At 38.2% G+C, this 24,114-nt stretch overlaps 1 protein-coding gene across 2 annotated transcripts; it reads right to left on the bottom strand.

Moving 5' to 3' along the window:
• Window positions 1-1,108: 1,108 nt before the first annotated feature.
• LOC127646937 (SAM pointed domain-containing Ets transcription factor-like) lies at window positions 1,109-16,512 on the bottom strand. 2 transcript variants are annotated; one of them, XM_052130923.1, is made up of 7 exons: window positions 16,487-16,512; window positions 16,226-16,360; window positions 9,017-9,479; window positions 5,690-5,887; window positions 5,530-5,577; window positions 3,930-4,064; window positions 1,109-2,566 (listed from the first exon to the last, which is right to left on the bottom strand). In XM_052130923.1, exons 3-7 carry the CDS (start codon window positions 9,471-9,473, stop codon window positions 2,388-2,390), a joined length of 1,017 nt encoding a protein of 338 aa, XP_051986883.1. In that variant the 5' UTR covers window positions 9,474-9,479; window positions 16,226-16,360; window positions 16,487-16,512; the 3' UTR covers window positions 1,109-2,387. The 2 variants fall into 2 exon arrangements, with proteins under 2 accessions (XP_051986883.1, XP_051986882.1); XM_052130922.1 differs by lacking the exon at window positions 16,487-16,512 and having other exon boundaries at window positions 5,675-5,887; window positions 16,226-16,405.
• Window positions 16,513-24,114: the final 7,602 nt, after the last annotated feature.

The raw sequence follows: 24,114 nt of genomic DNA, 5'->3' as shown, positions 1-24,114 counted from the left end.
TTAAAAATGTTGAGAATCTTCAAAGAAATGGTGACCAGTCATAACACTTAAAAATATACATTTTCCCAAATGAAAATATGTACATTTTAACCTGAAATCTAAACATTTAGAAAAAATCATTGTCCTTCATAAACCTTTTAAAGGAATAGTTCACCCAAAAATGATTTACTTATCTTCATGCCATCCCAGATGTGTATGACTTTCTTCATTCTGTAGAACACAAACGAAGATTTTTAGAAGAATATTTGAGCTCTGTAGGTCCATACAATGCAAGTTAACGGTGGCCAGAACTTTAAAGCTCAAAAAAGCACATAAAGGCAGCATAAAAGTAATCCAAAGACTCCAGTGGTTTAATCCAGGTCTTCAGAAGCGAAATAATAAGTGTGGGTGAGAAACAGATCAACATTTAAGCCCTTTTTTACTATAAATATCCACTTTCACATTCTTCTTTTGTTTTTGCCGATTCACATTTTTAATTCATATCACCACCTACTGGGCAGAAATGGGTATTTATATTAATAAGGACTTAAATATGTTTCTCACCCACACCTATCATATCTCTTCAGAAGACATGGATTAATTCACTGGAGTCGGTTGGATTACTTTTATGTTACCTTTATATGCTTTTTGTGCTTCAAAATTTGGGAACCTGTTGACTTGCATTTCATGGACCTACAGAGCTGAAATATTGTTCTAAAAAAAATCTTCCGCAAAGGAAACACAGTCATACACATTCAGGATCACATGAGGGTGAGTAAATTAGATAATTTTCATTTTTGGTGTCTAAATCAGTATTTTTTTAATCAATAAACTTTCTCTAGCCTATTTAATATAGCACATATCCCTGCAAATAAAAACTAGGGGGGTAAAATGGCACAGAGATGGTATCAGATGTCAAAGGGATCGTTCACCTAAAAATATGTCATCATTTACTCTCCTTGGTAAATATCCAAAGAAATAATGCCATGGTAATACCACTAATATTATGGGATTTTTTTTTATCATGATCAAATTATGATGGCAGAACTGTAACTTCAGCATGTGATTAAGACAGGTGACAACTAAATGAAAAAAGAAGTATATTTTAATAAAGAAGTTGAGACAAAATGCAAGAACAACAACTGAAGAAAACATAAGGTACATGACAAATTACTTCTTAGCTAAGACATAACTGCAAAAGTATGAATAATATTTAGTAATGCCAACGTTAAAGTGAAAACGGTTGTTTTTGGTATGGGAACGATTGTTCCAATGCAAACTCGAGACCACTCTTCTAGATTAGACTTTACAATAGAGATTTCAAAAATACATGCCTTTCCAACTGGTATCTTACATAAACGTGTGTCAATTAACCTTTGCAACACAAGTGACACATACAGTATACCTATTATAACAAAACCCATGGGCAGCCGGTAAGCCCTCATTTGCATCAGTAGCAAAAAAAACATGATGTGAGCAGTGAGGTGTGTGAAACGGTGGACGATAATTTATGAGTGAATTTAAGTAACTGTCTTTTGTAAGTCCACATGGGCAGAGTTGAAAGGTTTGCAGTACGATTAATCACAAACCAAAAAAAAATAAATGTGGTGTTTGTTGGGTGCAAGCCAGAGATTAAACCAAACTGAAGTCCTTTCCACTGCACACACTGGCAGTATTCACGGTGATGTGACTATGAAAGCTGGCTTAGAACAATGTACGCTCATCTTAATGTACATAAAGGTGCATGAGTCCACAAAGAAACGCTCTTTGTTTCTATCTCACACCTTATTAGTTTGTTTTGCAGGTTAAAGTTGACAGGCAGATCTTGCGAGATATGGCTTTTTTTGTAACATGCTTTAAGAAGTACAGTTTACTGACTCTCTCTTATTTTTAACCAGTCAAAAGTTTGGACACACCCACTCATTCTTTAAGATGACTATTTTCCATATTTCAGAATTTTATTAAAGTCATTAAACGATGAAATAACACAAATGGAATTATGGGAATTATGTAGTAACAAAAAAGGCATTTAAGCATATTCTTTTAGATCAAAACATTTTTTATATCTTGCGAAACATAAATCCTGTCAACCGTGTCCACACTTTTGATTGGTAGTGTAGGTTCTTGAAGTAACAGAACGTAAAAGTGCATTAACTGATACCATGTTTAAAGGAATCCAGGTCCATTTGTTAGTGTTGAAGTGGCACACAAGTATTTTTTAGAGTGCAATTATACTGAACAATTCATATGCATAGAAAATAATTGAAATCTTGTTATATTTTTCTTGGTTTCACTGTCGTGCAAAACTCAGGACTATGTCTCCAAAATGGATTGGAATATTTAGGAGGGGTTGCCAGTTCATAAAGTTTGTGCCCATCCTCTGGTTTGGATGGATGAAATCATCTCTTTTATACAGGATGCACAAACTGATAGACAAGTCTTTGAGAGACATCTGGCTTGCGTATGATGCCCTTTTTATAGTACTGCCGAATGGAGCGGCTGAGTTTGTCATAGTTCATAGCTGGCCGGTTCTTCCTCAAACCCCAGAGACGTGCGACGTGAGCCGAATCTTCGATTTTGAAGATCCCTGCGTAGACACACACACACACACACACACACACACACACACACACACACACACACACACACACACACACACACACACACACACACAAACAGAAACACTTCAATTATGCATTGCATAGATAACTCACAAACAAAACAAAAAGTACAAATAGTAGTCCTTCCATAGTACTGGCATTGTTTTTTGAATATGCTACTATAGTAATAGGTATTATTTTCAAGCAGGTTTCACAAACACTCCCCCCATCTGCTATTGGACGACAAAACAGATAGTCCTGCCCCAAACACACATCAATGTTGGTGTGCCAGACTGGTCATGGACCAGACTGATCACACTGTGCATTTGGTGACAGGAGGTTGAAAGATCGGTCTATGCTTAACAAAATTGGAAACCACTGCCTCCAGAGTCTGAAGTTGAAAGTGATGCTAAAATGTCCACAGAGTGGCGCCATAAGCGAGTTGTATTTTTAGTTGCAAATTATGAAAGTCAACAGGAATGCATATTTTACTAATTCTACTCCCTAACCCAAACTCCAACCCTAAACCTAACCGTCAATGGAGTAAAAATGTCATTTTAGAGCAAAAATGCAACCGCCAAATCATTGTTTATGTGAACGTGAGTACCTCCTGGTTTCCACAGGACCAGAACCCGTGTCTCGGAGATTGCTTGCTCAACACGATATCAGCAGTGACACAGGGAAAGGTACACATGTTTGAATCAATGCAAAAAATGCCTGACTGGACTTGTCGGTAATTCGGTAGTATAGAATCGAATTCAGGGTACATGAACATTCACAAGCAGCATGGTGATTTCCCATGTGAACAAATGGAACAATATTGTGATAGAGCCACAGAGACAGTATTTGCATTCGTCAAATGTCAAGCTACATATGGCTTACTGTGACAGGGCGGAGTGTGGGGCCAGGTTGTGATTATACACACCCAGTCCCTTATCAGGCTAATTAAGCCTCCGAGAGGGATAAAGGCCAACTGCGGATTGTGGTGCGACAGAGAGAGATCGTTTAGGGCCAGCTGACCGCCATGTGTTGATGTTTGTGACTTTTGTTTATGTTTTTCATTCAAATATAATTTATGTTGTCAAGCCGGTTCTTGCCTCCTCCTTGCCAATTAATCCCTTTACACTCACTTATAGTTGAATCTAGAGTTCTGATATACTTGCTGCAAATTTTACAATAATTATTTTCACATGCAGCTCACCGGTAGTGATGAACCTGCAGCAAACCTTTGGCGACAATGAAGAGTTTGCCGCAAAGCTCATTCGCATGTTTGCAGCATGTTTGCCTGAACTCTCAATGTTTATAAGGGTAAACACATCACCTGTAAGTGTCCAACTATTGTGTTCTCACCTTTCTCTTTGTTGAGCCAGCGGATGTAGCGTCCATAACTGTGAGGTTTCAGGAGAAGTTCTCTGAGGAACTGCCACAGGTGGATCGGCTGACCTGAACACGACGAATCTGCTTCTGACCAAAGCTCCCCTGGTTCTGATGGGCAACACATGACATAAAAACAATAATTATTTTAATAAACTGCTCAAGGCTGTACATTACAGTGATTTAACAGAGATAAACCAATGAGAAAAGACAGCAATGCTGAATAAGTACATTTATTTATAGTAGTAGTAGTATAGTAGTAATAATATGTATTTAATTAGCATAATTGTTGGTTGCGGTTGCCAAGCCACGTAATGCTGATTTGGGGTCAGCACGATTTTGTGAGTCGCATCAACTTTGTGGCTCCATAGTGCTGGTCATTTACAGATTCTCGATGACCATCTTTTGAAAGTGCCTCGACCGAGTGGGTAGATGACATGAAGCGATGGCCCAGGGTGAGTTGATATCGATATCAATAGATATTAATATCTACAGCCAACAATTTCACAAGTTTTGCCTAAACTCATGCTAACTCCAACTACCACTTGGTGTTATCCATCTGGATTGATTGTTTCAGTAGTTTTTACATTGATGTTTATGAGACCGGACTTGAAAATCGTCCAGTGGTTGGTCAGGAAAACTGTGGATATCCACTGTTTAATGCAAGTAGGTATAGCTGCAAAGAGACCTCCAAATGGGGGTGGAATCTCCAAAAGAGGGCAGGGTTTCTGCAGAAGGGGTATGGTTACACCAAAAGGGGGTGTCACTTCCACGCACAGTTAAGGTTAGGTTATGGTCTCCCAATATCTTTAATGGCAGTTTTGAGCTTCTGCTCCTTATTGGAGCACTACCTGCAGCTATATCCTTCTTGTGTAATGGTGAAGGATATAGCTGCAGGCAGTGCTCCAAAAAGGGGTGGGAGGTCCAATTGCCATTAAAGACATAGGGAGCCCCTAACCTAACCCTTTGGCTAACCATAACCGTGTGTGGAAATGACGGCCCCTTTTGGAGTTGGCGCAACACCCTTTTAGAGGAACCCCCACCCTTTTGGAGATTCCACCCCCATTTAAACATCTGCCTGCAGCTATACCTTTCCGTTTCACATTTTGTTCAATCTGTCACGTTTCATCTCTCATTTTATGTGTAAGAAATAATTAATAAAAATGAATTTGAGCTGAAAAATGGATGATTCCTAAAATTAGCACAAATTGGGGGGGGGGGTTAGTGCCATTTCGTTAGGGTAAGTGCCATGAAAATACACTTCTTTAGCTTTATTTTCGCTTGGAATGGGGGATTTGGATCATTTGAGGGGGGCAAACCCCACCCTAGCACCCCTTTAGAGCCGGCCATGCATGGTACATATATCAAAGTACCATTATTACTATCTGATGCATCAGTGCATGTTGTCACCACAGTGTTTAGGGTAGAAATATAAATTCCTTTAAATTGATGAAAAGTGCATGATTTCTCTTTGGTATATTTTTATGGAAATACCATAGTACACTTCTGTAAGGGGATTTTTTTTTTAATGGTGCGTGATTGTATATTTTCAGACTGACAGGTGCCTGTGACATACCTCTCATCCTGGTCTCTCCAACCGAACATCTTTCCTTCATCCAGGCAGCTAAATACACAAGGGAATGCAAAATATAGATTGAAATATATCATGATATAATTTGAGTGCGTTTATACATGAATTTGTGCAAGATTGTTGGGCTTACACTTATGTATTTCACCTGATTTCCATATATCCAGATGTGCATGTAAGGTTTCACTGCATTGTGGCGACCGCTGTCGGAAGTCTTCCTCACTCATGGAACATAAATCTTTCCCATTCAGGTCTTGGAAGGCCTTGCCCACCTGCGGAAGCCTGTACAGATGCTCCGTCCATAGTAACCACTTTTGTACATTCTCACAGTTCCACTCCATTGGATCTGTAAGATGATATCAGATGACTCACTCATCTTGACCAGCCATCTGTCTACTGTAGAGCAGCTAACCACCTTTGACAAACCACACTGTATTTCCATGCCGCTCGGATTCAGTTTTGTTTAGATTCCAAATGTTGTGAAATGTCTTAAAGAGAGTTAGTGAACGAGAGCTCTATTCAAAAGTGCAAACAGAGGGGATGAGTGTTTATGCAAGGTTGTGTGACTTTTTAAAAGCACATTTTGGCATTACGCCACAAATTGGCAGAGTGTGCAATTCAATAAATCGTTTACAACATGACACTAAAAAAATACCATGACATTGCAACTGATGATGAGAGAGCTGAAGAAATTTAGACTGCAAAAAATTATTTAATTAATCAGAGGGTTCGCACACCTTTTGAGGAATGAATTTCCATGACTTTAATGTGACATTCAAGTCGTTCATGATTTAAAAAAAATATATCATTTAACTGTAACACAGAGCAGTTTCTATCGGGAAGACACGCAGGCTTGAGAGAAGTTTAAGATCCTATTTATTTGATAGATGTAAAACGGGAGGTAATGTCTCTCTCTTTGGCGTAGGCCCCGTCCGGCAGTCCGAGGGAGTTGTACCCAGAACCGTCATGTCCTGCCGGAGATAGGAGGCAGGGGCGAGGAGCCTACCACCGTGCGGGACAGGGATCAACTGGTGGTGGTGGGGTGGTGGAGGTTACAGTGTTAGCGCACCGAACCAGCAATGTGATAGATTGTGAGCGGACTTATAATGTGATTGACTGGGAATTACCCAGCTAATGATGTGATGATGTACTGCTGATAGTCTTCCCGCTAGAACTATGCTGCGCTTCCATTTCTAGCCATTACAATATTTTTGAGTTAAGGAAACCTGGAACAATGTATATTCACAATAGAAATTTCCATGACTTATTAATATACTGTATATAAATTAATAATAATAATTTAAAAAATCCCAGATATTTCCAGGCTTTCCATGATCACGAGAACCTTTTTGTCATATATTCTAGTAAAATATGACAAAAACAACCTTTTAAATATTATCAAGCTGAGAAAAATATGACAAAATGTATATAATCGATGGACATTTCCATGCATTTTCCATGGCTTTTTAAGATTTTATGAATTTCCGAAATTTTCCGGGATGGAAATCACAATTTAAAAATTCCCTGATATTTCCATTTTTTCCATGACCACAGTATTTGCATCTTGTTTTCTAGTAAAAATATGCAAATCTCCTTAAAACAAGACAAAATTGCATAAGACTCAAAAAAACTTTTTTTTTTTGAAGATTTACACATTTCAATTTTTGTGTCAATTTAAACTAAATGGATAAAACAACAATTATTCAGGATTTTTATTTTGTTAAATGATACCTCAATTTAATTTGATGCCTTTTTTTTTTTTTTTGTATCTTTATTTTTGTACCCTATTGGCAAATAGTTTTTTCTTGTCATGAACATAAATCTCACAAAATTTAGTTAGGTAGCGTGTTAAGAAAAACATATACATAGTTAACATAAACTATAGTCTCTGAAAACAGGTCTTATCTTACACAGTTATTTTAAGGATGTTATTTTACTAATAATAAAAAAAAGCCAGCCAAAGTACTGATAAAGAGAAGCAGAAAGACACAAGTGCATTAAAACCCAATATGTGCAATGTGCAATACATATCGGAGTGTTTGCTTATGTAGGGTGCATCATTGTTACAGGGGAGGGGCTCAAAAGTCCTTAAGGAAAGTTAGGGCAACAAAGCCCAGATAACATTAGTGAAACTCCAAAGGATTAGGCAGATCCTGGAATATAAACTTTCAACTGCCTTCAGGGATGGTTGAGTCAAAGGCCTTCTCTGACAGTTTCATTATGAATGTTTGCCTGGGCTCGATCATAACTCAGAGCTGTCTGTCACTCACATTTAACATGTGCGATGAATGATGAGGTGTTCATTTGAATAAGGGTCATTAAATTATATGTATGTTATGTTTGCAGCTTTTGACAAGATGTGTCACTTGAAGCTGTATTTTTCCCATTATGCGGTACATTTAGGAACTTTTGCAGTGGATCCAACTTGTCAGAAATTAAATACATCAATCACTTGACCCGAGATATGCACAAAATCATAATCTGAATTCACAGCTCATATTTGTTTGTAATGTAATAATTGTAATAACTTGAGACTTGTAGCCATTTTCGCTTGCCTAAATGCCTTATTAGACCACATATTGGACCTTCATCATATCTAATTAACGCATTAATAGCACTAATTCTAATGAGAATAAACTGTTCAAAGATGTATAGCTGTAAAATGGTATACACGTGGGACTGTCCCTAAAAGTTAAGCACTTTATAGACATAAAGAAATCTAAATTGAAAAATGAAACATTGTTAAATAAATGCTCTGGGTTTAATACAAATGGAGATCAATTATCAGCATTTGTGGCATAATGTTGAAATATTATCCCTCTATTAGTTATTAATATTCTTATTTTTCAATGATGTAAAAGTCTGGGTTACAGTAAGGCACTTACAATAGAACTGAATGGGGCCAGTCCAAAAACATTAAAATAGCTTAATAACCTTATATGTATAAAGTTATATCCAATATTATATCTTCGTTATCATGACAACGAAACTCCGTCATCCCCATATAGGATATACATAAGGTTAATAAGCGATGTTAACCTTTATAATGTTTAAATCTTGTGGCTATAGTTTTGAAAATATGTGTCTGTTCCAAAACTTAGTGAGCTACCTTGCTGTCTCCTGTCTACATAGACAGCTGTCTTCTATGGCAGCATCCTTACTGAAATGATTCCAAGAGCGATTTGGAACTTTCTACACCCCCCACCACTCTTGCAACCTCACTAGGTTTTGGAACAGACCCTAAGTATATTTGAGTGTTTATGGACTGGCCATCAACTTCCACTGTAAAAGATTTACTGTAACCACTTTTTATATGTATAAATGATCAACATTATGCCACAAATGCTGTTGATTGAGCTTAACTTTTGGAACCCCTAATATTCCTTTCACCAATATATATATATATATATATATATATATAACATTTCGAATGGAAAATGGTTCTGTAGTGACTAATAGAAAGCCAATATCTCACCTGGTGTGATGTTTAGAAGTTTACAAGCTGTTTCAATGTCCTTCAGAACTTCTCCCACCACCAGACTTTGCACCTGCTCCAAAGATCTCTCCTCCACCTGTTCTTCCAGGGTAGGAGACAGTGGTGAGGATTCCAGCCCTGGGCTGTCAATGACAGGACACTGCTCTGGTTCTTGACACAGATCCAATTGGTGCCCAGCAGCACCCACAGATGTAGAGGAATCAGACACTCTCACCAGCCACGCAGCATCCTCTGTAAAGAGCATGTCAAAGCAGGACAGATAGAGTCCAGGATGTCCACGGTCCGAGCCATCTAGACAGGGTTTGTGGTCGACCATCTCCGAGGTCTGCACTATTCCATCTTCTCGCTTAAGAAGAGCCAGCGAGGTATCTGCAAAGCCGGGACGTGGTGTCTGAAGAATGGAGTTATCTGTCTGGATCCGAACCGGACTGGCCATTGTGTCCTGAAGAGGGTCAAGAGAAGAGGTGATACATGGTCAGTACACAAAACTCAAGTCGTAAACCCCAATATTATCCAATCAAACAAATTGTAAGATCATTTCGTGAATAAATACAGCATAACAGAGCTGTCGTACACCAGAGCGTTCCTGTTGGTTCTTCATCAATGTTGAATGCCAACTCAAGACAACCAACCCAACCCATTCCAATAAATGACTGAGCCTAGGTGATGCTGTTTCTGTTTTAAGTGTCCCAGGACAATCGGGAATGGGCCATTTGGCCTCAAAGTAAGTCCCAGTGCAGCATGGGGCCAGCAAAATGGATTTGACTGAGTCACTTACTCATGGGTCACTTGTACAGAATGGCGAGTGTCACTCAAGTAAAGTAGCGGTTTTGAGGTCTGCTTTTCAAGGTGCTGTCCTCAGTCTCCTGTCTCCTGTGCCAGCATGAGTTTTTAATCAATTTGAAGGAAGTTTGAGAGGAGGAAAAGATGCCTACATCAAATGTAGGATGACAGGAGGAGGCGGGGTTGGAAATGATATCTATCTCAAATTGCCAGAGGGTAGAGATACAAAGTTAAAAGTGGGAAGATTACGTGAAAGAAAGCAAGACTCGGATTACAAGTTCACTGGAAAACAATTACATATTCAGTGTAAAAATATCAGCCTTCAAGAGCCGTCTGTTTAAACTGCCATTTAATAAGCAAGGATTTCCTCAAAGAAAAAGCAAATGTGCCTTGAAGTGAAACAGAGAAACACATTGCAAGATAAAACAAGAAATAGAACAAAGACTGTCGACCTGAACACAAGTTTACCAAGCAGTCGAGACGTATGGGTGGTCATATCAACATCAGAAACACAAGCTTGCTATGCAGTTTCTTGGGTGTTTTAAGTGGTTTCTAGCATTTACATTGACATTTAGTCATTTGGCAGATGCTTTTGTCCAAAGTGACGTACAAACGAGGAACAAAACAAGCAATTTGTCATACAAAAGTCAAGAATATCTTCAGTATCCCACTGCCAAATTTTCACTTTAATATTCTGAACTAAATATATAAAATGTTCCTTGAGAAAATGCTGTGTAATTGTAATTACCCCATTGCAGAATCCTATTGTACTGAGAAACAGCTCTGAGGAACACAAAAGGGCTGTAATTTATTACATGTGATAGAAGAACCATCATAAATCATGAAGATCTTGTCTGGGCTTCCACATTGCATGAAGAACATCATAAAGAACCAACGAAGTGTTGACGGAAAGAACAAAGTGTCCTTTATGTGCCGACCAGTCAGCGCAGCTCTCATTTGGACATGCTAAATGCACGTTCAAATATCAAATTGTCGACCTGGTTTTGCATTTGTAACAGAGGAAACTGCATGTATTTTCATGGATGAATAAAATATTGTGGTCTGAATCAAATAAAAAATAGAGCTGATGTTGATAAAAATGTAAAAGTAAGTTAAGTGTACATCATTCCATCAAGGCATTTATCTTTGGTATGTTTACTTTTTCATTTAAACATACCAATATAGAAATCTAGTGACGCCCACTGTTGTTGAGTGACTATTTTGGATTATGTATGTTTTATTGGATGCCATAAATGCTCCTGTTAAGGTATTTGTTGGGCAGTCTCCTCTGTTCATGTCATCATAAGTAAATATGTGCCTATAATCGTCTGATTTAAAGAACATAGCACAGATGGAGAATAAGAAAGATTTGGTAATCTTTTATCAATTAGAGTATATGTCTACAGCCCATTCCTCATCTACCACATGTTCTCAGGCAACATCTGTTTGGACACAGCGTCGCCTTCATTCATTAAATTGTATGATTGCCCCACACCCAATGATAGTGGAGGAAATTAGGTATTATTACAGCAGAAGACGTGTGCTGCCTCTTATTTGGGTTATTCTTTAATCAGGGCAACTTTCTATGTTTCAACCTCTATGATGATTATAAAGAAAATGCTTTTTTAAACAACACAATAATTGTACTTTATAAAGCATAGATTACCATCAGACATAATATTAGTAGTCATACACAACATCAAAATCATGCTTGAGGGCTCAGATCTCTATCCCAGATCATATTCCATGTCAGCTCAATTTAATTTTCTTTTAAAACTTCATTTTGTGTTGGGGTGCCTTTAACTTCAGAATTATTAAAGATATCTTAATATCCTTTTATCTTATCTATTGATAAGTCCCACCCAGTGGTGGCTCAGCGGTTAAGGCTCTGGGTAACTGACCAAAAGGTCAGGTCAGCACTGCCAAGATACCACCGTTGGGCCCTTGAGCAAGGCCCTTGACCCTATCTGCTCCAGGGGTGCTGTTTCATGGCTGACCCTGCACTCTGACCCCAGCTTAGTTGGGATATGCAAAAAAAAAAAACTGCATTTCATTGGCTCTGTACCTGTACTCTACACAATGACAATAAAGTTGAATCTTAATATTTGGCTCTAAGTGTGGCTTCATGTGTAAATTTGTCAAATCCAAAACCTACTATAGGTAGGCCTATCTTTGACTTTCAAAAATAGAAATTTGAACATTATTGTTTTTATTTGAACAAATAAAGATACATTTCTAGTTTCAAAATTATTTGTACTTCAGACCTTTGTTTTGTTGATGAAGAAATCTAACTTCATACCATGTGAGCCACATTTTCTTTTCGACCATTGAAAATGAGTAGAATTGAATTTACAAATTTGGCCATATTGAGAGCCCTATATCTCTGGGACTTAACCATACGGGGCTTTACAAATTAAGATACAAAACAATAAAGTTTGTTCTGAACCAGATTCTAAAATTTTATTAAGATATCTTTAATACTTCTGGAGTTATAAGGGCTCAAACTTTGAAAAAACAACACAAAAAAGTATTTTGTTTTGTTTTTTCCATTTTTGGACTCTCGCCATCGGCATATGATGCAACAAGGGGCGCTGAAGTCAACTGATTTTAGTTATAGACCTCCCTTACTGTCAGGGACGGATTATGGCTTGCAAAGGCCCTGGGGCCAATTCTCTCCAAGGGCCCCCCTTCCAATTGTTGTTTTCGGGGTTTCGTTTTCCTGCCAAAAATTTGTTGAGCTGGAAAATTTTGAGTTCGTTGTTCATGCCCAATAAGGTTTTCGAGCGGGGGGGGATCACCAAACTAGATTGTGCAACCTTAAAGCCCAGAGCCCCCAGGCAGTAAAAAGCCCCCTGGTAGACAAGGACCCCTGGGCACTGGCCCCATTGGCCCGGTTGGTAATCCATCCCTGCTTATTGTGTGTAAAAATTAAAAAAAATTGTGCAGCCACCTTGTTGTGGTTGCTTTTTACCTGCAAATTTGCTTCTAATTAGGTGACATTTATACTTCTGACCCCCTCTAAAACATAATGGATTATTTTGTAAATATTGATCCATAGCATTTAATATTTCTGCTTCCATCATCATTTCTGAAATCAAAATTTCAACAGACATATTTTCTCAAATTTACTTGAAATGGAATAACCCATAGATGAAATGATTAGTGAAGTACAATTTTTGAAGATTTCAAGAGCACCTAACTGAAGAATCACCCTTATTCAATGACCATACTGCAATGCCACTGCAACAGTCACATTGGATGCAGCTACGGTATGCAAAAATACCTTATGTGTCTCTATAAATAGTGTCTTTAAAGCAACCCTGGTATAAACCTAAAAGGAAATGAAGTTATCCTTCTCTAAGGAATACCTGTTTTCATTCCCAAACTCACCCCACCCCCAACCTCCAAGGAAAAGATGGAGCATGCTTTTCAATCCATTTGTGCTCTGCTTAGTTTCAGTCTGTAACCTAGTGTCCACTCTTGCTCGCAACAGCTTGCGATAAGCCCATTAGACAGGCGCATTTAGTCTATATTGACTCTGGCCAGCAGGGAGAATGCAGTGTTGAGGAGATGCAAACACGCTCCCCAGGTGCGGGATTAGGCCCGTGACTGATCCTTAAATGAGTTTGGTTAAAGACTCTAAAATTCATTTCGGGAGGGTTAAGAGATGTTCCATTTGCCAGGTCAGCGGCATTCACTGCTAAAGAACGAGTGTTTATCAGCCTTTCTCGGCAAACGACACCAGGCAGGACATTCCCAGCTGTCAGTTTGCCCTGTTCATGTTTTATTTATACTGCTTTATTTATGCATGGTGCACTTTCAAAAGTATAAAGCTGAAAAGAGTCGCAGTCCCCAAAATAAAGATTCTAAAATGGTTTTACAGCCTGATGTCATAATAGAACCTTTAAAGCTCTGTAGAGAAGCATCTTTTTATTGGTGCTTCAAAGAACCCAGAAATCACATTGATCTGAAGAACCAATAATGTAACATTGCAATGATGAATCTCACAAAACCTGTCAAGACAACATGTCCCAGTCACATTACATCAAAATCAAAAGAAAATAAATAGAAATTATACTTACTTATAGAGAGTGAGAACTATTTTACATCCATATGTTTGAAATGTAACAGTCTATACACACCGATCAGCCACAACATTATAACCACCTGCCTAATATTGTGTAGGTCCCCCTCGTGTCGCCAAAACAGCGCCAAACCGCGTCTCAGAATAGCATGAAAATGAAAATCCCAGGAGATCAGCAGTTACAGAAATACTCAAACCAGCCTGTCTGGCACCAATAATCATCCATGCAATTATCTAATCATGCAGATATGTGTCAGGAGCTTCAGTTAATGCTCACATCAACCATTAGAATGGGAAAAAAATGTGATATCAGTGATTTGGACCGTGGCATGATTGTTGGTGCCAGATGGGCGGGTTTGAGTATTTCTGTAACTAAACATCCAGTGAGCGGCAGTTCTGTAGATGGAAATGTCTTGTTGATGAGAGAGGTCAACAGAGAATGGTCAGACTGGTTCGAATTGACAACTTCTATGGTAACTCAGATAACCGCTCTGGGGTGCATTTCCCAAAAATCAGTAGCAGCAGCATATTTATCATCATCAGCACCAGCATGACCCGCTCTTCCTCCTCAGGAAGTTAAACAAATTTCCGTGACTGGGTTTTTCGAGGAATTTTGGGGAAAGTCAGCGTGGTGTAACAGCAAAGGTGTTACTGCTTTCACAGCCTTGCTGACCAAAGGTTTGCTGAGCCACAGGCCATCACCAACCACCTCCATACAACTCCCCACAGCACAATAATATAGTGCAGCTAAGAACTGGACTGCTGGACTTAAGGCGTAGTTTCTTCTTGTGGCCCTCTGAAGGTGTGCAGCAATTCAAGGATCTTGGAATCCAGAATTTTCTTATGATGTCATCATCAGATAGAGGGTCAAGTGGGGAGAAATTTGTCCATATGCTGGCATTTACATATACTAACTGAATTCTGGGTGAAAGGTCACCTGATTATCTGCACAAACTGACAGCTAGTATGTCAAAGGTCTGCAAAGCTGTCATTGCTGCATGTGGAGGAGTTTTTGATGAGAACTCCTTGAAGTAGTTTAAAAAATCAATTCAAATTGTAATAGTAATTTTTCGAGTTATTAATGTCCTGACTTTACATTGTGATCAGTTGAATGCAATTTTGGTGAATAAAAAAATCAATTTCTTTCCATACATTATTCCAAACTTTTGGCCGCCAGTGTCAGAATTCACATTGGGCCCCTATATGCTCAGAAATGGCCCTAGTATGTCATGTGACCAATGGCGTCAGGCCAAGTTAGAATACGCAGAAGTGCAAATGAGTCACAACGGAGGTAACATATTCTACCAATTTTTACTAAAAAACTAAAAACTTTATTTTTGGTTGGTTTCACACATAGCAATCAGAAGACTTTAAATATAGCACAAGAGTTGTTTGGGTTACTTTTTTCCTTTTGGGGCTTGACAGCAAAAGTTTGCTTTCATTGTATGGGAAAAGAGAAGCTGCTACATCATGCATGCAATCATGATATTTCCTCAATTCATTTTATGGGTGAACTGTTTGCTGTACACTAACTCAACAATTATCATTCCTCACTCAGTACATTTTAACACTTTAGTTCAGTGACAATACTGTGCTTTGCTTTAGTAACAGACTGGCAGTCAATTGAAACTTTACATTTGCCTTTGAATATTAAGCTCTTTTCTTCTTTTGAAGGATCTGGACGTGAGCCAAAGACAAGTCACTTGCACTTTTGCCTTCGGGGAGAAAAAAAACTGTCATTTGCGGTTTGCCGGTGTTGTTCTGGAAGCAAGCCAGATTAGAACCTTGGAGCTTTACGCCTTTTAATTTTCAGTGACACGTACCCCTTTATCTTTCTAAATGAGCACACATTGCATGTGAACGACAGGTGAATTGTGTCAGCTTTTGAACAGGTGCATTCAGAATGAATTTATATCAGGCATATAAAGCTGACGCATTGCTCTTTCAATACATTTATTTTGTTTTGCTGTTGGAAATGAAACAAACAGCAAACTGCATTCAGAAATACTCTATGACTATTTCGTTTAGCATAACAATAAAGTCAATTAAATTACGAAATAGTGCAAATGAAAGGATTTTAATGAAAAAACGTCCAAAACTATTAAGACAAAGATTTTAGTTGTAAGTAGACAAATTATATGTCTACAAACTCATTTCAACAAGCCTTTAGATAGAAAGGTTTTTAATATGGTAAGAATCATCTATTTAGTCAAATATGTCTTCCGTTAATAGACATAAAATAAATGTATGGTCAAATCTTAGGTTTTATTCTGCCCTTGAAAGTATGCCGATATCGATATACAAGGTTTGCGCAGACTTACCTGTCCAGGTAAAGACGGTGTTGCAGGTGCGAGAGGAAAGGGCTTTCCTGTTTCCCTTTGTTTCAGATGTGCAGGGACTAACTCTAGGCCTCTTATTTCTCTTACACACGCAGCACGCTTTAGAAAGTGCCGGTTCTATCAGAAAATGAGGGATTGTGACAAGCAGTTTTGATGTGCCACATTACTAACCTCAATGACTAATACTGCCTTCCTTGGCCTGCCTGTGTGCATGCGTGTGTGTGTGTGTGTGTGTTTACGTACCTGATGTGGGTGTGCACAAGACTTGAAGTTAGTGAAGGAATGCCTGCTTCACTGACTTTAGGTCTCACTTTTATACACAGGCCTTGTGTAAACATTGTCTCAGTGCCCCTTTCCCAGCCTAAAGGAGTTTGACATGCCAGTCTGTTGTTGTGGACCACTGACCCCCCTTTATCCAAAAGAGGAAAAATAACAATTTCCGGAAGAAATGACTGATCAAATGTCTGTGATTGCGTATTTAATCTCAAATGAAAGCAGTGGGATAAATGTGAATGATCAATAGTTTGAAGGGGGACTTCCTCGCCTACGATTTGACTTCAAATTTGTTACAGAGCATGTTTATATGCTCACCGATAAGATGATGACTACAGAAATTTGGTTATTCCAAAAACCAAACAATGTTTGAGAAGACGCGTACATACATGAGGTTTAAAATCATCTGATTATTCTCTGCTTTTGACGTCACACTGTAAACAGGCATGCGTACAACACTTGAGTTCACTGGATAAACCGGTAGGCAAGGCGAAAACAGGGTAACAGACAAATAATCTATATAATAGTGTCGTTCGGTTTTTGCTCAAACCATTTATGACATTAAAATGTTATGCATTCATATATTCACAAGATGCACTTAGAAGATACCCTTGTAATTTAAATGAGTAAATATAATTTACTGAACTAGCATGATTCAAATAAATAGTTGAAGTTTGTTGTTTTTGTTTTCCAAAATGTAAAAAAATAAAAGACAACATCCAAAATGAAGCGTCAGTGCAAAATTTAAATTAATAAATAAATAAATGATAAAGTCCAAAAATCAATAAAAAAAATTAAAAATCAGGTGCGTAACATCAAAAGGTTACATACACACTGCGTGATGGGAAAAAAATCCTACAAAATCTATTAAAGGACTAAAAGAGCAAAAAACACATTGCAAAGTACAAAAAAGTATGTTTTTGTGTGTGTGTGTGTGTGTGTGTGCGTGAAGTACAATATATATATATACTGTATATATATATATGATATATGAAAATTTTTATTACATGGTAATGATAAATAGTTATATTTAAATAATTATATATATATATTATCTAATATTATATATATATATATATATATATATATATATATATATAATACAAAATATTAATACAGATCATTAAAATGCATTACAGTATTTTGGCGCTGAAGTAAAGAATTAGAAAAGACAATACAAAAATTGGCTTTTGAATATATTGTTTATTTCCATATTATTGAACATAAGCCAATGATTGGTCTACTGTCTATAGCAGGGGTTGGCAACATTTTTAATATGGAGTGCTTTTTTTTTTCTCCTTGTCAATGGCTGTGCCGACATGCAAATGTATGTGATTTTCCAAAGTATGAGTCCACTTGTGAAAATGTTTCTATTTTGCATTTTTCTAATTTAATCATTTATTTTTAATAACACATGATATTATCAGCATAACGTGCAAGCCATGCGCGCATCACAAGCCGATCAAGTATTTATCCCTTTTTGGTGAGTCGCACCTCCAAAATCCTGAAACTTTATTTCGAGGTTTGCTTTATACTTTGAACCCCACAATGTGGGTTTATGTTTTCTCTTTTAATGTCATTTTGAGTGTGTCCATGTCAAGTTAAATTAAGTTTGAAACTTATAAAAACACCTCTTGAGATCTTTGCCTTCAGATTTGTGCTTCATAAAGCTGTGCTTGAAGGTGTTCTCATCACCTGCGGTTTGTTCTCTGTCTGTGTAAACTGCGCGTTGCCTATACAGCTGAAGTTTCGTCTACTGCCCCCTGGATGGGACATGCATAATTGCATAAATGTTTTAACGCGATAAATTGCCAACCCTAATATATTTACAATAAAGTGCTGGGTTGTAACAGATTTCATGTAATATGGATTACGGAATCATATTACAAATATCAAGTACTTGTAATTGGACCTTTCATTTTCGTTCATTTCATGTTCATTTTATGTTTATTAATGTGCGTAATGTTGAAATTGTTTTATGCATTTAAAATACACTTGATCTCTCAGTGTAATGTTTAATACGCTTAAACATATTTATTTTAAATTTTTTCTGCGAGGCTCTTTTTGTTAGCAATAAAGGATGGAATACATTTTCATTCCTCTTTGTATTTTTATGCTAAATTGGTAGGATGTTCCTATTTAACTGCAAGTGACATCAAACAAAAGAGTTAGGTTGGAAGTATTCCAAAATTAATCCAAAAGTAATCAGATTACCCGAAATGTAATCTGAAAGATTACGTTACTGATTTCAATTTTTGCCATGTAATCAGTATATATATATATATATATATATATAGAGAGAGAGAGAGAGAGAGAGAGAGAGAAAGAGAGAGTAGTATTTAATTCAAGAAATAATAGTTTTTATATAGTCTTTAACCTCATTAATATGCAAATGTTCAGTACCAATGTCTCGCTGTGTTCAAAGGCATTTCTGCATGTAACAAATCATTATCTAGAACATAAAGTTCATTTCTAGATATTTAAGTGCATTTGAGTGTGTGAATTGTGCCTGCGTCAATGTGCTGTAATTTGTCTACAAGCACTCAGCGTCGTGCAGTGTTTGCTCAGTTAAACAGACACACCAATGCAAACCACACACACACACATTTAATACAGACTTTATTGATAATAGAAAGTAAAAAGGACAAGTAAAAAGGCTGTACGTCAGCGTGTTATTTTAAGCTGTTCCATACAATAATAAAACGCTTAAAACTCTCAATGCTGCTATCTTGTTTGATTCAAAATTTCTTAAAAAATTAAATAAAGGATTTTTTTGCAGTGTATCTTCCTGTATGGGAACTATATTTTGCTAAATATATTTTTAGTCCAAATGCTCCACGATATCATTCCGGAATATTTATTGTAATGTTGTAACATTATTTTGAATGGTTTTCCAGACTACAAAGAGATGCACTGTTAAGATCAGAATTAGGAAATGTGATGGAAAACCAAACAAAGGTTTACTTTACGCTCCTTCACTCCTAAATTTTTGTTTGTCTAGCACACTTCCCAGAGGGGGTTAATTTGCATGGCAGTTAGAAAGACCGCAGGTTTAAGATGAGCTCTTTACACCGTATTACTTTGAAACAACATTCTCATGCACTAGAAAAATATTTCTGAACAGAAAGGTTATTGCCACTGTCAAAGGTGCCTGTTTAAGATGAAGTTCTGTTAGACCATTTATCAGAATGAGAGCAGATCACAGTTGATGCTGTCAGTGGTTCATTGTGACTTTATGCACATGAAATCATTGGAGTTTGAGTTGGGTTCAATCCATAATCCATCAGATTTCCCCATGATGGATTTTGAAAACAAGGGGGAATAGTGCCTTTTGGGTACAACGTTTCCCTAAAGTTTATGTACATATCGGTACCTCATTACAAGTTCTCAATTAGCAAAAACAAGCATTTAAGAGTACACAGAAGGATGTAACCACATATCCACAAACCAACCATTGAAAATCTATAACAGTATACCACTAATCTGAATTTTGGTGGAGTATAAGTGCAAGTACATATCATTTGTACACTAAAATAATGCATCTCAAACCCATTTGGCACAAGTTTTTATCCAAAGCAACATTCAGAAAATTCAAGCTATAATTTCTTTATTTTTTTTTTATCATCAGTAGCCCACATGCATTTCTTGGAAATCAAACCCATGACGTTGATGTGCTACCAGATGAGCTTCAGGAACACAGGAAAGCAGTAAGAGAGCACTGCACATGTCCTTTTCTTGCCTATGTTGTGAAGAACTAAACATTTTATGGGTGAATAATATTCATAAAAGTTATACTGTTTCGTTGGATTTCTAATAAAGATAACATTATTTATCATGATGTTGATTTCAGGGTATATGGTTTGTTTGGATCTTTGCCAATGGAATTACGATTACAATCTCAGAGAAGTCCCCCACACAAAATAATTCACACTAATGATGCTAGCGCATTACCAAACACGTTTTGCACGTGTTTGCCCTAAATAGTCAAATTAAATGAATCTTAATAGTGGATTGAAATAGCCAACATTTTTCTGTAAACTGCATTTGTACTTAAATATAACTAACTTATATAAAACCAAACATCTTTCATCAGTTTAAGTAAATATAGTATAACTAAATATAGTACTAACATAAGGAACAATTCTATAATGTTGCCTCTAAAGTACACAGTTAAGCAAAACCAAAAACTTGTTGCTACAGATACGACAGTGAGTCATACGAGATTATCTAAGGTGAAGCAACAAGGCTTCATATAATAAATTAACCACAGCTGTGTACAATCAGGAGTGAATAAATGGTTGAGGAGAAATTCTCTCTATATATTATGAGACGTTGAGATAATAGTGCCGTAACAGGAATATTAGGAATATGAGTATTGGATGTAGCGAAATACACTGCCTGGCCAAAAAAAGACTGCATACCATCATATTTCATGGGACTGCTTTTAGCTTTGATTACGTGTGCATTCGTCATGACAACCTTATGCAACATCACAACATTTTATTTCCATCCAGAGTTGCATTAGTTTTTTACTGAGATCTTGTATTGATGACGGGAGAGTCGAACCACTCCGTAAAGTCTTCTCCAGCACATCCCAAAGACATTCAATGGGGTTAAGGTCAGGACTCTGTGGTGGCCAATTCATGTGTGAAAATGATTCCTCATGCTGCCTGAACCACTCTTTCACAATTTGAGCCTGATGAATCTTAGCATTGTCTTCCTGGAATATGTCTGTGCCGTCAGGGAAGTAAAAATCCATTGATGGGATAACCTGGTCATTCAGTACATTCAGCTAGTCAGCTGACTGCATTTTAATGCCGCATTACGTTGCTGAGCCTCGACCCGACCAATTGAAGCAACTCCAGATCATAACACTGCCTCCAGAGGCTTGTACAATAGGCACTATGCATGACTGGAGGATCGCTTTGTGCGCTTCTTACCCTGATGTGCCCATCACTTTGGAATAGGGAATAGGTTGTTCTTCCTTCGCCAGTTGAGGAAGTTCAACCTGCAACAGGTGCTGCTGAAACAGTTCTACTCAGCAGTCATTGAGTCTGTCCTCTGCACTTCAATAACGGTCTGGTTTGGTGCAGCTACAAAATCAGACATCAGAAGACTGCAGAGGACAGTTCGGACTGCTGAGAGGATTATTGGTTGCCCCCTGCCTCTGGACCCCACTCTGGACCCCACTCTCCCAGTCCATTACCTTTTAGAACTGTTGCCTTCTGGCCGACGCTTCAGAGCTCTGAGCACCAGAACCGTCAGGCACAGGAACAGTTTTTTCCCTCAGGCTATCCATCTCATAAACAGTTAAAGCCACCCAATTGAGCAATAATTACGTGTAATACACAGTTTAAGTCTATTTATATTATCTAACATATCCTCTTCTGCCATTACATACAAAGAAAAAAAAAAAACTTTTTGCACTGTACATAACATACTGTAATTTTATACTTTATATAACAGATTTGATTTAGATTTGCACTACGTATGTGTGTCTATGTGTGAAGTGTGTGTCTGTGTGTATGTATGTATGTATGTATGTATATGTATGTGGCAGGGCGGAGGGCGGGGCCGGGTCGTGATCCTAAGCACCCGGTCCCGCCCTCGCCCTGCCACAATGTATAATTATATATTATGATAATATTAACCTTCTGTCACCAAGACAAATTCCTTGTATGTGTAAGCATACTTACATTTACATTTATGCATTTGGCAGATGCTTTTATCCAAAGCGACTTACAGTGCACTTATTACAGGGACAATCCCCCCAGGGGAAACCTGGAGTTGAGTGCCTTGCTCAAGGACACAATGGTGGTGGCTGTGGGGATCGAACCAGCGACCTTCTGATTACCAGTTATGTGCTTTAGCCCACTACGCCACCACCACTCCGGCAATGAAGCTATTGGCAATAAAGCTGATTCTGATCAATTAGGGTTAAAAGAATTGTTGCCAGCTGAAACATATTAAAAACTGCAATAATGAGCCAATCAAAGGCTCTTAAGTATCTGCTTGTTTAAATCCAAATGGCGACTTTTTTCTTTTGGGCCAGGCAGTGTATTATACAATTGAGATTCATTTTACAAAAATATACTGTGGAGGAAACATGCCAGTGATGGTATCAAATTGTAATACCATATGTTGATACATGGGTCGATGATATGATGCTACTTTTTTTGTTCATGTCTAATAACATATTTTAAAATACAGTCAAAACATTAGACCACCTGCCTAAAATGCTGTTGGTCCTCCACGTGCCACCAAAACAACACCGGCCCGCAGAGGCATGGACTCTACAAAAGCCCTGTAGGTGTCCTGTGGTATCAGGGACAAAGACATTAGCATCAGATCCTTCAAGTCCTGTAAGATGTGAGGTAGAGCCACTGTGGATCAGACTTATTGGTCCAGCACATCTCACAGATGCTCAATCGGATTGAGATCTGGGAAATTTTGAGGCCAGGGAAACACACTGATCTCTTCATCATGTTCCTCAAACCATTCCTGAACAATGTGTGCAGTGTGGCAGGGTGCATTATCCTGCTAAAAGAGGCCAATGCCATCAGGGAGTACCACTGCCATGAAGGGGAGTACCTGGTCTGCAACGATGTTTAGGTAGGTGGCACGTGTCAAATTGACGTCCACATGAATGGCCGGACCCAGGGTTTCCCCAGCACAAACGGAACACACGTACACGGCTGCCCACGTGATGCAAAAGAAAACAGACCAGGTCCAGTTCCGACGCTCGCATGCCCATTGTAAGCACTTTCAATGGTGGACAGGGGTCATCACGGTCACTCTGACCGGTCTGCGGCTACGCAACCCTGTACGCAGCAGGATACGATGCACTATGTGTTGTGACACGTTCCTCTTGTAAAAATCATTAACATTTTCAGTGACTTGTGCCACAGTTGACCTTCTGTCAGTTCAGACCAGGTGGGATAGCCTTCATTGCACTCATGCATTGATGAACCTTGGGCACCCAACACCCTGTCACCAGTTTGTGGTTAGTCCCTCCTCGGACCATCGTCGGTAGGTACTCACCACTGCTGTCTGGGAGCACCCCACAGTCCTTGCCATTTCAGAGATGCTCAGACCCAGTCATCTTGCAATAGAAATTTGACCCAGGAAAACTGATTGTTCACTTACCCTCTAATCTACCCAGACCTTGACATGTGGCCTTGTTAGGAGATAATCAACGATATTCGCTTCACCTGTGAGTAGTCATAATTCTTTGGCACATCAGTGTACATTACAAACACAGTTCACACAAAACAATTAGGCTACTTGAATACACCTCTTCTATGATAAACATGTTTTCAATTTGTGAGTTCAAAGTCATTTTGGTATTTTTTTTCTGGGGCTTAAAGTAAAATAATTACAATATCAGGAAAATCAGACCTTCCCTGTCTGGATATGCTGCACAGCTCCTGGTCCAATCTCTGTTCATCTCAAGAGTGGACTACTGTAATGCTCTGTTGGCCGGCCTCCCTGCTAGCACATTTAAGCCACTGCAGATGGTCCAGAACACTACAGCGCATTTTGTCTTCAATCAGCCAAAGAGGGCTCATGTCTCCCCCACTCTTGATTTCACTCCACTG

This window comes from Xyrauchen texanus, chromosome 7 (genome assembly GCF_025860055.1).
Source record: "Xyrauchen texanus isolate HMW12.3.18 chromosome 7, RBS_HiC_50CHRs, whole genome shotgun sequence".
NCBI classification, from domain to species: Eukaryota; Metazoa; Chordata; class Actinopteri; order Cypriniformes; family Catostomidae; genus Xyrauchen; species Xyrauchen texanus.
The sequence above is the reverse complement of the archived record's forward strand: the minus strand, read 5'-3'. Positions and strand labels throughout refer to the sequence as shown.

Bases quoted from the DNA above. Each gene is read 5' to 3' on its own strand.
- LOC127646937 (XM_052130922.1), bottom strand. From the start codon at position 9,473: ATGGCCAGTCCGGTTCGGATCCAGACAGATAACTCCATTCTTCAGACA. The intron at 5,578-5,674 runs GTAAGCCCAACA...TTGTGTATTTAG, and splicing joins ATCAGGTGAAATACATAAGT to CTGCCTGGATGAAGGAAAGA. The intron at 4,065-5,529 runs GTATGTCACAGG...GTTGCCCATCAG, and splicing joins TGGAGAGACCAGGATGAGAG to AACCAGGGGAGCTTTGGTCA.